At 41.6% G+C, this 12251-nt stretch overlaps 5 protein-coding genes across 6 annotated transcripts; all 5 read left to right on the plus strand.

Annotated features, from left to right (window-relative positions):
* Positions 1–1867: 1867 nt before the first annotated feature.
* LOC26514484 (UDP-glycosyltransferase UGT4) lies at positions 1868–3654 on the plus strand. Its single transcript, XM_032449794.2, has 2 exons — positions 1868–2163; positions 2238–3654. Exons 1-2 carry the CDS (start codon positions 1914–1916, stop codon positions 3620–3622), a joined length of 1635 nt encoding a protein of 544 aa, XP_032305685.2. The 5' UTR covers positions 1868–1913; the 3' UTR covers positions 3623–3654.
* Positions 3655–3829: 175 nt separating this feature from the next.
* On the plus strand, positions 3830–5869 carry LOC6501527 (UDP-glycosyltransferase UGT4-like). The gene is made up of 2 exons (XM_032455248.2): positions 3830–4112; positions 4298–5869. The coding sequence occupies exons 1-2, from the start codon at positions 3851–3853 to the stop codon at positions 5656–5658; spliced, it is 1623 nt and encodes a 540-aa protein (XP_032311139.1). The 5' UTR covers positions 3830–3850; the 3' UTR covers positions 5659–5869.
* Positions 5870–5879: 10 nt separating this feature from the next.
* Positions 5880–7580, plus strand: LOC123257150 (UDP-glycosyltransferase UGT5-like). The gene is made up of 2 exons (XM_044715004.1): positions 5880–6173; positions 6231–7580. The coding sequence occupies exons 1-2, from the start codon at positions 5924–5926 to the stop codon at positions 7565–7567; spliced, it is 1587 nt and encodes a 528-aa protein (XP_044570939.1). The 5' UTR covers positions 5880–5923; the 3' UTR covers positions 7568–7580.
* Positions 7581–7615: 35 nt separating this feature from the next.
* LOC6501529 (UDP-glycosyltransferase UGT5) lies at positions 7616–9554 on the plus strand. Of its 2 annotated transcripts, none has more exons than XM_001955392.4 (2): positions 7616–8038; positions 8120–9554. In XM_001955392.4, exons 1-2 carry the CDS (start codon positions 7750–7752, stop codon positions 9463–9465), a joined length of 1635 nt encoding a protein of 544 aa, XP_001955428.2. In that variant the 5' UTR covers positions 7616–7749; the 3' UTR covers positions 9466–9554. The 2 variants fall into 2 exon arrangements, with proteins under 2 accessions (XP_001955428.2, XP_032311138.1); XM_032455247.2 differs by having other exon boundaries at positions 7652–8038; positions 8101–9542.
* Positions 9555–9638: 84 nt separating this feature from the next.
* LOC6501530 (UDP-glycosyltransferase UGT4) lies at positions 9639–11544 on the plus strand. The gene is made up of 2 exons (XM_001955393.4): positions 9639–9934; positions 10008–11544. The coding sequence occupies exons 1-2, from the start codon at positions 9679–9681 to the stop codon at positions 11345–11347; spliced, it is 1596 nt and encodes a 531-aa protein (XP_001955429.3). The 5' UTR covers positions 9639–9678; the 3' UTR covers positions 11348–11544.
* The last annotated feature ends 707 nt before the right edge of the window (positions 11545–12251 follow it).

Below are 12251 nucleotides of genomic sequence, written 5' to 3' on the forward strand. Positions count from 1 at the left end.
CTGATGGGGAAAAAACGCTAACTGAAATCCATCTAAATTACTTCGGAACGATGATTGGATGGCGATTAAAAAGATGGAAAATTGAGCACTACAATTTAATTACCAAAATTGACGGCTGCAATTTTGGGCAACCGAACCAAATTGCTCGACCGTTACATAGGGCGGCCAAAAAGGACGAAACAAACAACAGGATTGCGCCGCATGTCCGACAAATGTGGAGTTTCTTGTCAAGGATTCGAACTTTTTTTATCGAGGGGCGGCATAGAATAGCAAATTTCAAACTATTAGAGTAATAGGTTTGAACAAATTGATCATTTTTGAGCACATTTAGTGATTGTTTCAAAGTCTAGTGGCTTTAATCTTTAATATGCTTATATCTCGGCAGTCTGATATACCCGACATCCGGCTTGGATCCAAAATATTTCCTCCATCAACTCAGCAATGCAAACGCTTGCATTTTACGAGAACTGTTTATTTGGAATGCAACGATGCATTGTTGCCCCACTGATCCCATTTACTTCCCCCCACTCCTGGGTGCATTCGGGGCAAACGTCAAAGGGACAACAGCTTCAAAAAAAAAAGAGACCCGAAAAGAGGAGCCATAACCATTTTTTATGCAATGCTTTTTGCGGTTGCCGTTAACGCTGATTTATGAGTGTTAAGTTAATTTGGGCTGCCAGTCCCCCACCGCCCGGCCTTGATTGGGCATCGTCCCCATCCTCCGCGTTGCAGTTGCAGGTTGCTACCACTACTTCATCATTCTAGGCTCCGACTGGCAGCATTTGCCGCCCCGTTCATGCATGTTTGAGCGATACTCCATGACTCCACGCTCTATGCTCCACACCGCATGCAACGACCACCCAGCCGGAGGCACCCATACTGGTGCAGGATGCAAATAGAGGCGCCGTTGAAATGCACTTTGAGTTATAGTCAAAATATAAAACGCACAGTTGCATTTACGAGGCCATAGACTGCGCTCGGTCCAATGGAGAGCGATGGCATTTTACACCTTCGCCTGAGGGGGCAGTAAAAGGTTAAATGCTGAATTATCCGACATTCTTGCGGGACATGTGAGTTCCATTTCAACTACTATGTATGACCAATGTAACCAATACTTTTGTATGTCAATTCTCTAATTTGAATACAAGTTGTTGCATCGAGTTTTATTGACATTTGAAAAAAGCTTTTAAACTTGAGAAAAATCAACAAAGGCATCAAAAATTTATAAGTTGGTGAAAAGAAAAATATATTTTTGGCCTAAGACTTATAAAACTTGGCTCTATTAAAATTTAATTTAATACAATTTAAATAATACATGGGTTCAGTTGTAGTATTCTAACATTTTTATGGAATACGATGATGCCATAAGCCTTTCAAATAATATCCAAGGATAAATTCAGTAAGGACTGCCTCCAAAGTGTTATACAAGCATAGGTACAAGGACAATTAGGTACATGAAAAAAATAAAACTCGCTAGATGTCGCTCTTAGCGCATGCGTTCGGATTTCCTTAGAGTGAGATGACTAGCTAGTGAAAGAAAAGAAAGAGAGCACAATACTTAAAATAGAAAGAGGCAGGCATATAATCAAAGGGATATTTTTTAAACCACCCGCCGACCTGTTGGTTTGGAACTTTGCCGGCTTGGAACTTCTCAAACTTCTATATTACTTACTATTATTCATATATATACTTTATTACTAGACTAGATTAAATTAATTTAATAAACTGCCGGGTTACACGGCACTGTACAACGATATGGTGTTTTTTTTAAATGGTATTAGTTTCTGGTTGATAATAATTGATAATGATTGATAAAAGTATTATACTAGTTTTATGGGTTCATGATCGAATTCTGATTAGATAGTGTTCAGTCAAGTTCGGAGCACCGACATGAGCGGACCCAACGCGTAAAAATGCAGTTCCGCAAATTTTGGATAGCGTTTGCCATTTTTCTATACTTTTATTTCGAACTTAGCCATGGTGCTAATATTTTAGGAGTGTTTCCATACCGACTTCCGTCGCATTTCCAGGTAGTTCGACCTCTGGTGAAGGCACTATCAAACCGAGGTCACAATATGACAATAATAACCCCGGTAGGAATATTTGCCGACATTGAGGGAGTACGTCATATTCGCATATCTAACCTAAACAAAATGTCAGAGAGTAAGTAACAAGAATACTTTGGAACATTTTATGGCGGATAAAGCATGTGATTCTTTATTTTATTATTTCGGTAGATCTTCTAGAGTCGAATGAATTTTTGGATTTTTTCTCAAGCAAATGGTCAGAGGCGTATTGGATAGCGTCAATGCTTTCCAATGTTTCTGATGGTATTCTAAGTGACGAAGGTGTCCAGAGGATGCTCCATAATAAAAACGAGCGATTTGACATGATACTGCTTGAGGCGGGACACTTGGATGCTCTCTACGGATTTGCTGATCACTTTAACGCCACTTTGATGGGGCTCTCCTGTGTTATTCCCACCTGGAATGTGGACTTACTGGCCGGCAATCCGGCACCCAGTGTCTATGAACCGATTATGCCCAGAGAATACAACTTTGACACTTCTCTAATGAGCAGATTCAGCAACTGGATCTATATCACGGAAGAAAAGCTTCTAAGCTATTTGGTTTTTAGACCCGTTCAGCAAAAGTTATTCAACAAGTATTTCAGGCATTCCTCAAAAAAATTGAGCGAACTGCGAGCCCAATTTTCCGTTATTCTAATTAACAATCACTTTAGTATGGGACGAGTGCGGGCCAATGTTCCCAATATTATAGAAGTGGCTGGCATTCATCTCAGTGAGCCGCCGGAGCCTTGTGATAAGGATCTTCGCAGATTCTTGGATGAGGCAGAAAATGGCGTCATATACTTCTCCCTGGGGATGGATGTGCTAATTAAGTTCTTACCGAAAAGCATACAGAAACTTTTGTTGGAGAGTTTTACGCGGCTGAAACAGAGAGTGGTAGTGAGGAGTGATGTGTCTTCGATCCCCAATAAGTCTGGAAACATATACGTCATATCTCAAGCGCCGCAGAGGGAAATTTTGGAACACCCTAATGTTCGTCTATTCATCACCCACGGAGGAATGCTCAGCGTAATGGAAGCCATCTATAGTGGAGTTCCAATGCTGGGAATACCATTTTTTTTCGACCAGTTTGGAAATCTGCATCGAGTTCAGCTAGCTGGAATGGCGATAGTCCTGGACAATAATGCTCTCAGTGTAGATATTCTTACCAGTTCCATTCGAGAGTTGATCGAAAATCCAAAGTATGCATTAAGAGCTAAGGAGATGTCGCTCAATTTCAGAGACAGACCCATGAGTCCGTTGGATACAGCCGTTTGGTGGACTGAGTACGCCTTGAGAAATCAGGACATCAGTCATATAAGACTTAATGAGGATGAGTTTCCTTTCGTGCAATACTATGGATTAGAAAGCCTTATATCCTGGGGTCTACGATTTGGATTCGTGATAGGCTCTTTATTTCTATTGGGATTTAGAATTTATCAGAAGGGTTTCAATAGACAGAGGCAAGTTCTTAAAACGGATCAAAATATAGTTATTTATGCTCGAAATAAAAAGTCCGACTTACAACTTAGAAAGAGTTTACAGTCAAATTAATAAAACTGAAAAATAACCCAGAAAAGAAGTTTAAAACGATATTGAAAAAACTGAGCAACCTACTAGAGCTTACCAGAAAATAATATTTTTGGTTATGGAGGAAAAACATTGTTATCAGTCTACAAGTATTATCGTATTGACTAATAATGGGTCGTACATTCGGAACCCTTTGATAATACTTCTCAGTTGACTTCGGAACAGCGAAATGAGCGGTCAAAAAGCTTGAACATGCGCCTCGGCAACACATGCCTGGCGCTAGGCCTCTGCCTGTGTTTTAGTGTATTTTTACCTTTGGAATTTGTTCGGGCGGCCAGTATTTTGGCCGTATTTCCGTACCGCCTGGAACACCTCTTTCATGTGGTGCGGCCGTTGATGAAGGCGTTGACGGTTCGAGGACACAACATCACCATGATCACGCCCATGGGAATGTTGGAGGACATCGATGGAGTTCGGCACATCAGGGTGCCCATGCTGAATACCCACATGCAAGGTGAGTAAGTTTGTTATGAATGACAGCGGTTTTATGGTACTCTAATCGTACCTTAAAAATATAGATAAATAGCCTTTTTAGCAAATCATTGACATGTGTTATTTGAGACTTATGTGTAGAGTTTAGCAATTGCCTAATATATTTTTTTTTTAACTAATACGAGACTATTAAACTGTACTTCACAGCTACGGTTGAAAAGGACCAATTTCTGGACTTTTTCGCCGACAAATGGTCTGAAGGATCGTTGGTTGCCACCGTGTTCCATAACATCTCATATGCCATACTCAGCAACGACGCTGTCCAAAAAATGCTTAAAGACAGTAGCCAGCACTTCGACCTAGTACTGTTGGAGGCAGGTCACATGGACGCCCTCTACGGACTGGCAGAATTCTACAATGCCACCCTGATGGGTTTTTGCTCCGTGCGCATAAACTGGAATGTGGACGACCTAGCTGGAAATCCGGCGCCGAGCATTCTCGAGCCTATATCCCCCATGGGATTTTCCCGGGATAACTCTTTTCTGGGTCGACTACACAACTGGATATACATCTCGGAGGAGCGGATGGTAGAATACTTGGTCATAAGACCTTCACAGAAACTCATCTTAAAACAATTTTTCGGTTATTCGGCTCAGCAACTGGAAGAGCTTCGTTCCAGAATTTCACTCTTTCTGATAAACAACCACTTCAGTATGGGCCGAGTAAGGGCCAACGTTCCAAATATTATCGAAATCGCAGGGATACACCTTTCCGAGCCACCAGAGCCATGTGAAAAGGATCTTCAGCAATTTTTGGACGAAGCGAAGAATGGAGTTATTTACATATCGATGGGTAATGAATTAATAGGGAAGTATCTGCCTGAAAATCTACAGCAGACGCTGCTGCAAAGCATTTCCCAACTGAGGCAAAGGATCGTGTTGAGAACTGGAGCCACCACTAACCAAACGGGAAATATATACAGGATTTCCCATGCCCCGCAGCGAATGATTCTGTCCCATCCAAATGTTCGGCTCTTTGTCACAAACGGCGGACAACTGAGTATGATAGAGGCGATTGACAGCGGAGTTCCGATGCTGGGACTGCCATTTTTCTTTGACCAGTTTAGTAACATGCATCGAATGCAATTGGCTGGAACAGCAAAAGTTTTAGATCTCAAGTCACTGAATGCAGACCTCCTTACTAGTACTATTCGGGAGCTTATCGAAAATCCCAAGTACGCCCAAAGGGCCAAAGCCAAGGCGCGCCAGTTTAGGGACCGCCCCACAAGTCCTTTGGACACCGCCGTCTGGTGGACGGAATATGCTCTGAGGCATCCAGATGTCACCCATACTCGCTTAAATCAGGATGAGATTCCCATCATGCGATATTACCGTATGGACAGCATTTTGTCCTTGGGTCTTCGCTTTGGAATTGTTACATTGTCGGTTATTTGGATTATAACTTGGATTAGTTATAAGCTATTCACAAGAATTGGACGAAAGCCTGAAAAGAAAGAAATAGTCCTGGTGCACATTAAAACGCCAATTAAAGGGAGTCCCATATCATAGTTAATATATTAATATACTCGAGTATGTTTGGAAAACCAGAAATGTTTAGAAAACGTAATTACGAGTTACTAAACAAACCTCTACAGAAATATAAGGAAAAGTTGTAATCAATTTTTAAAACTTCCCAATATCTTATCTTGTTTTTATCAGCTGTTTCGTGCTAATCAATGAATTGATGAGAAATATATGGTCTCTGGGCCCGTTTAGATTAGATTCCGCTCATTTAAGTGTATAACTTCGTCATGAGCAGACGAATACCGTGAAAATGCGCCTCGGTAGTGCTTGGTTGGTGGTCAGTTTGTGGCTGTTTTCAAATTTTCACCACCCACAAGCAGCCGATATCTTGGGAATTTTTCCATACTGCCAACCATCACCTTTTCAGGTGGTGCGGCCTTATTTGATTGCTCTAAGGAACAGAGGACACAAAATAACAGTGATCACTCCAATGGAAATGTTGGATGAGATTGAGGGAATCGAGCAAATAGAAGTTCCCATGCTCAATAGGCGCATACAAGGTGGGTTTACAAGAATGTTTATGATGATGAGTTACTGACAATGTCATTATGGTTTAGATGTGGTTGATTTTGATCTTTTCGACGACTTTTTTATTAACAAATGGTCGGAATCATTGATGGCCTCCACTATATATAGGAACATGTCGCTAGCCATCCTTCAGGACTTTTCTGTTCAACGAATGTTAAGCGATAAGAACGTCCGATTTGACATGGTCATTTTGGAGCCAAGCCACATGGATGCCATATACGGCTTTGCAGAATTTTACAATGCTACATTGATGGGATTTTCCTCAGTGTACACAGATTGGTACACCGAGTTTCTTGCTGGAAATTCCGCTCCGAGTGTTTACGATCCGATCTCTCCCATCGGATACTCTCTGGACAACTCTCTGATGAGCATGTTTTGCAACTGGGTATATATCACAGAAGAGATTCTGCTGGATCGCTTGATATACAGACCATCACAGCTAAGCATCTTTAAAGAGGTTTTTGGCTATTCGGCAAAAAAATTGGACGACCTGCGCTCTAGCTTCTCAGTGATATTAATCAATAATCATTTTAGCATGGGACGGGTTCGGGCCAATGTCCCCAATGTCATCGAGGTGGGAGGAATTCATCTCATCGAGCCCCCAAAGCCTTGTGACGAGGACTTGCAACGGTTTTTGGACGAGGCTGAGTACGGGGTCATATACTTTTCGATGGGAGTGGACATTATGGTAAAATACTTGCCACTCGATATCCAGCAACCATTGCTGAAGAGTTTTGCTCAGTTGAAGCAGAAGGTCATATGGAAAAACGAACTGTCAACGATTCCAAACAAGTCGGATAACATATATGTAATGTCCAAGACACCCCAGAGGAGGATTTTGGAGCACCCCAACGTGCGGCTGTTTATCACTATTGGAGGTATCCTGAGTGTCACGGAGGCGATTGATAGCGGCGTGCCAATGCTGGGACTGCCACTATTCTTCGACCAAATTGGAAATATGCATCGAGTGCAGCAGGCCGGCATGGCCATGGTTCTAGACACCAACTCTTTGAGCGCAGAGTCTCTTACCAGCACTATTCTGGAGCTGATAGAAAACCCCAAATATGCCGCCAGGGCCAAGAATATGTCACAGAGCTTCAGAGACCGGCCGATGAGTCCGCTGGATACCGCAGTTTGGTGGACAGAGTACGCTCTTCGTCATCCTGATGTCAGACACATAAGACTTAACGAGGATGATATTTCATTCATGCGGTACTACAGGTTAGAGAGTTTGCTGTCCATTGGTCTCCGTTTTGGATTCATTATTGGATTAGTAACCTTGTTGGCCTATAAGTTAGTCCAAAAGTGTAATCGTAAACAAGAGAGAGTACGAGTGTTTAGACTGATAAGATTGCCAATAAAGTAAAGTATATCAAAAACACTGTAGTTTATTGACCGTTTATGCTTTTTTTGCTTTTAGCAGCTGTTTAATTGAATCATACATGAACAAATTTAGCTTTCATATTGCTATTGATTTTTGTTTGCATATCGTGCAATCCTAATCGGGCATTTTCGAAAAAGTTTCGATTAGATAACATTCATTTGAGCATGGAACTCCGGCGTAAGTGGTCGAATGCGCGCACAAACAGAATTTGGTTGGGGTTGATGATTTTTTTGCACCTGAAAATTGACTTCCAACTGGATGTTGCCGAGGCTGCCGATATTTTGGGAATATTTCCCTATCTTCACACAGCAGGACCTTTATTTGTGCGGCCTTTGGTTCGCGTTTTGGTTGAAAGAGGCCATAAGGTGACGGTCATTTCCCCCGAACATACACCAACCGACATAGAAGGTGTTCGCCATATTCGAGTTCCCGAGCTTAATCGTCAAATTCGAAGTAAGTGTACAAGAAATAATTTATACACTTTCCACTAAATAAAATTGTTCAATTTTTAAAAGTATCTCTAATTACCTGCAGAAATTATGGACCCGGACCACTACTTTCATTTCTTTTCTACCAAATGGAAAAAAAGCATTTTGGCCGCCACTATGCTCGCCAACGTGTCGACTGCTCTTCTGGCTGACGAGGGCGTACGGAAAATGATGAAAGACCGCAGTGAGCGTTTCGATATGGTCATGATAGAGGCGAGTCACTTGGAAGCAATGTACGGCCTTGCGGAATACTACAACGCCACCCTCATGGGGATCGCCAGCATGCGCCTCAATTGGCATGTCGATGAACTGGCGGGAAACCCATCCCCAAGCATCCATGAGTCCATCTCCCTGGAAGGTCCTCCCTTGAAGTACTCGCTGCTAGGTCGATTCTATAACTGGCTGGACATAACGGAAGAGTATCTGCTGGAGCGCTTAGTCATCCGACCTTCTCAGCTGAAAATCTTTAAATGGTTTTTCGGATACTCGGCCGAGAAACTGGAGGAGCTGCGCTCCAGGTTTAATCTAATCCTAATCAACACACACTTCAGCATGGGTCGGGTGAGAGCCAATGTGCCCAACATCATTGAGGTGGGAGGCATGCACCTTTCCGATCCACCGGAGCCCTGTGACGAGGAGTTGCAACGGTTTTTGGACGAAGCGGAGCATGGAGTCATTTACTTCTCAATGGGCCTTGAGATCCGATTCAAGTATCTTCCAGATTATATGCAACAGCCATTGCTCCAGAGCTTCGCAGAACTAAAGCAGAGGGTAGTGTGGAAGAACGAACTCTTTACGAGTCCCAATAAAACGGACAACGTCTTCAGAATCGGGAAGGCACCCCAGCGGATAATTCTGTCTCACCCAAACACCAGGCTCTTTATTACCCATGGTGGGTTACTGAGTGTCATAGAGGCTATTGATAGTGGGGTTCCCATGTTGGGATTGCCCTTATTTTTCGATCAGTTCAATAACATGCAACGCGTGGAGTCGGCGGGAGTGGCCAAGGTCCTGGACTGGAACAGTCTGAGTGTGGATAATCTAATCAGCACCGTCCACGAAATAATAGAAGACCCTAAATATGCTCAAAAGGCCAGAGAAACGGCGCAGAACTTTAGGGATCGTCCTATGAATCCCTTGGACACGGCGGTCTGGTGGACCGAATATGCCTTGCGACACAGGAATGCCACCCACATAAGACTTAATAAGGGGGAGCTTCCATTCATGGTTTACTACCAACTGGATAACCTTCTTCCCCTTATCCTGCGAATCGGGGTGATCCTTGTATCAATCATATTTTTTAGCTATAAATTATTCGAAAAACTGCAAATTCGACAGAGAAGGCTGCAAGAAAGAAATTTGTTTTTGAGGCAGCAGATTATGTTGCGTTAAATCAGCAGTCTTATAATATTTAGTTATATTCGCACTCCTATTTATTACTATATTAATAAAAAATTTACTGTAAAAGCTTTTTAAAAACAGCTGTTTGAACTTATAGCTGATATTTTATCAGCACAGAGCTTTGAAGTTTGATAAAGCAATTTCTGATTAGATTATGCTCATTTGAGTTAAGTCCTCCGATATGAGCGGACATACCGCGTAAGAATGCGCTTCATTATTGCTTGGCTGCCGCTCAGCCTGTGTCTGACTTTCCAAATGAACGTGAATTCAGTTGAGGCCGCGAATATTTTAGGCATATTTCCATACCGACATTCGTCGACCTATAAGGTAATCCAACCTTTAATGCAGGCCCTTGTTGCAAAAGGCCATAACTTAACAATCATAGCCCCCTCGCATATTTCGCCTGATATCGATGGAGTTCGTCATATACGAGTGGACTTGTTACACCAACACCTGCATGGTAAAATTACTATGACAAACAGATTTTAGATACAGATTATAGTACTATTAACACTCTTTATAAACTTCAACAGAACTTATGAATTCGGACCAACTTCTTGACTTCTTCCGGGACAAATGGAGAGAAGCAGTTTTTGCTGCCACATTTCTTGCCAACACTTCTGCTGCGATTCTTAGTGATGATGCTGTCCAGAAAATGCTAAGTGACAAAAGTGAGCGCTTCGACATGGTCATGATAGAGACAGCCCAATTGGATGCAGTCTATGGAATGGCGGAATACTATAACGCCACCTTAGTTGGGGTATCCTACATACGTCTCAACTGGAGTGTCGAAGATTTGGCTGGAAATCCGGCACCGAGCGTCTTGGAGCCTATATCCCCCATGGGGTTTTCATTGCACTCCTCTCTTTTTAGTCGGATATATAATTGGGTTTACATAACTGAGGAGAAGCTGCTGAATGACCTTATCATCCGTCCTGCTCAATTGCGCATCTTTAAGAAATTCTTTGGCTACTCGGCCCAAAAAATGGAAGAGCTACGGTCAAGATTTTCGGTGATCTTGGTAAATAACCATTTCAGTTTTGGGCGGGTCAGATCGAATGTGCCCAATATTATCGAGATAGCCGGAATTCACCTCAGCGAACCACCAGAGCCTTGTGGGCAGGATCTTCAACAGTTCTTAGACGAAGCCGAGCACGGTGTTATATATTTCTCATTGGGGCTCGACATTATGCTAAAGCTTCTACCACAAGATATTTTGCAACCGCTGGAGCAAACTTTTTCTCGAATTAAACAAAGGGTGGTGTGGAAAACCGATGATACCGTAACGCCCAATCAAACCGGTAATATCTACAGGATGGCCAGAACGCCACAGCGAATGATTCTTTCCCACCCCAAAACCAGAATATTTATAACCCACGGGGGGATTCTGAGTCTCATTGAGGCGATTGACAGCGGAGTTCCGATGCTGGGAATACCCTTCTTCTTCGATCAGTTAGATAACTTGCACAAAGTTCAACAGGCAGGTATGGCAAGAGTCCTAGACACACTTTCCCCAACTGCAGACACAGTTACTGACATTATTCGGGATTTGATCGAAGAACCAAAGTATGCTCAAAGAGCTAAGGAAATGTCATCTATCTTCAAAGACCGTCCCATCAGTCCTTTGGACTCGGCGGTTTGGTGGACGGAATATGCTTTGCGCCATAGGGATGCCAGACTTATGCGAATCAACGAGAGTGATCTTTCATTCATGGTTTACTACAAAGTGGCTGACCTTCTACCTCTGTGTCTTCGAATCGGGGTTATATTCATATTCATAATATTTATCAGTTGTAGGCTGATCAAAAAACACCGCACTGCAGATATGCAAATACGTGAAAGGAATTCTCTTGTTATGCAGAAGTTATATTAATGTAAAATTCTTAGGTATAGTATTTCATGATAAGTTTTATTTTATTCTCAATGAGTATGTTAAATAATATTCATCAAGTTTAAGTAAAGCTTGCAAATTTATTTCGATTGATGGAAAATTAATGCCCAGGAAACTCCGACGAGCGCAAAAACGCTCATATTCTGTGAACGGTTTTTGATAAAACTGAATCAAAAATACTTTTACAAATCGACTTTCCATTTGAAATAACTTGTGATTTGGGAAAATGGTGTTTTTTCTTAAAGTAAGACCACTGTTTAACACAGATACTGTTAAGTTACAGTTGAAGCTTAAATTGCAAAAAAATCTCTAAAAAGTATGCTACAAGATACAATTTGCTGCTTTGTTTTGTAAGTTACAAAGCATACGATTGGGCATTATTCAAAAAAATTAACTTGTTTTTACCCAAATATGTAAAATTTTTTAAAACTGTGAAGCGGAAGAAAACCTATAAATTTTATCAGTAATAATGTAGGTATTCTCTCTTAGTACCTACTAACCAACTAACTGCCTATTTATAAATATGATCATTTTAGTTGGTTTAGTTTAGTTTAGTTTAGTTTAGTTTAGTTCATCATCAAAAATAAGTTTTTTAAAGAAGGCACATATTAGTTATAAGTTATTACACTCATATAAAAAATATATTTTTTATTCTGCTTTAAATCCGGGACCGCTTTAAAAATTTATATATTTTACATTCTTTTCAAAAACATGGATAGAATTCTTTGTAATAAGGCAGCAATCTATTTTTAGATGACTCTGTATTTATTTAATCCCATTTTTTTGTCCTAGAATCTAGACTGAAGCACTTCCAGCTTATAGAAGCCAGTGACGTCAAAATAACCTGCAGCCGTCCTTGATCGGTGGCTCCTCAGAAGCCCCGTTA

The sequence above is a fragment of the Drosophila ananassae genome, chromosome 2L, assembly GCF_017639315.1.
Source record: "Drosophila ananassae strain 14024-0371.13 chromosome 2L, ASM1763931v2, whole genome shotgun sequence".
NCBI lineage: Eukaryota > Metazoa > Arthropoda > Insecta > Diptera > Drosophilidae > Drosophila > Drosophila ananassae.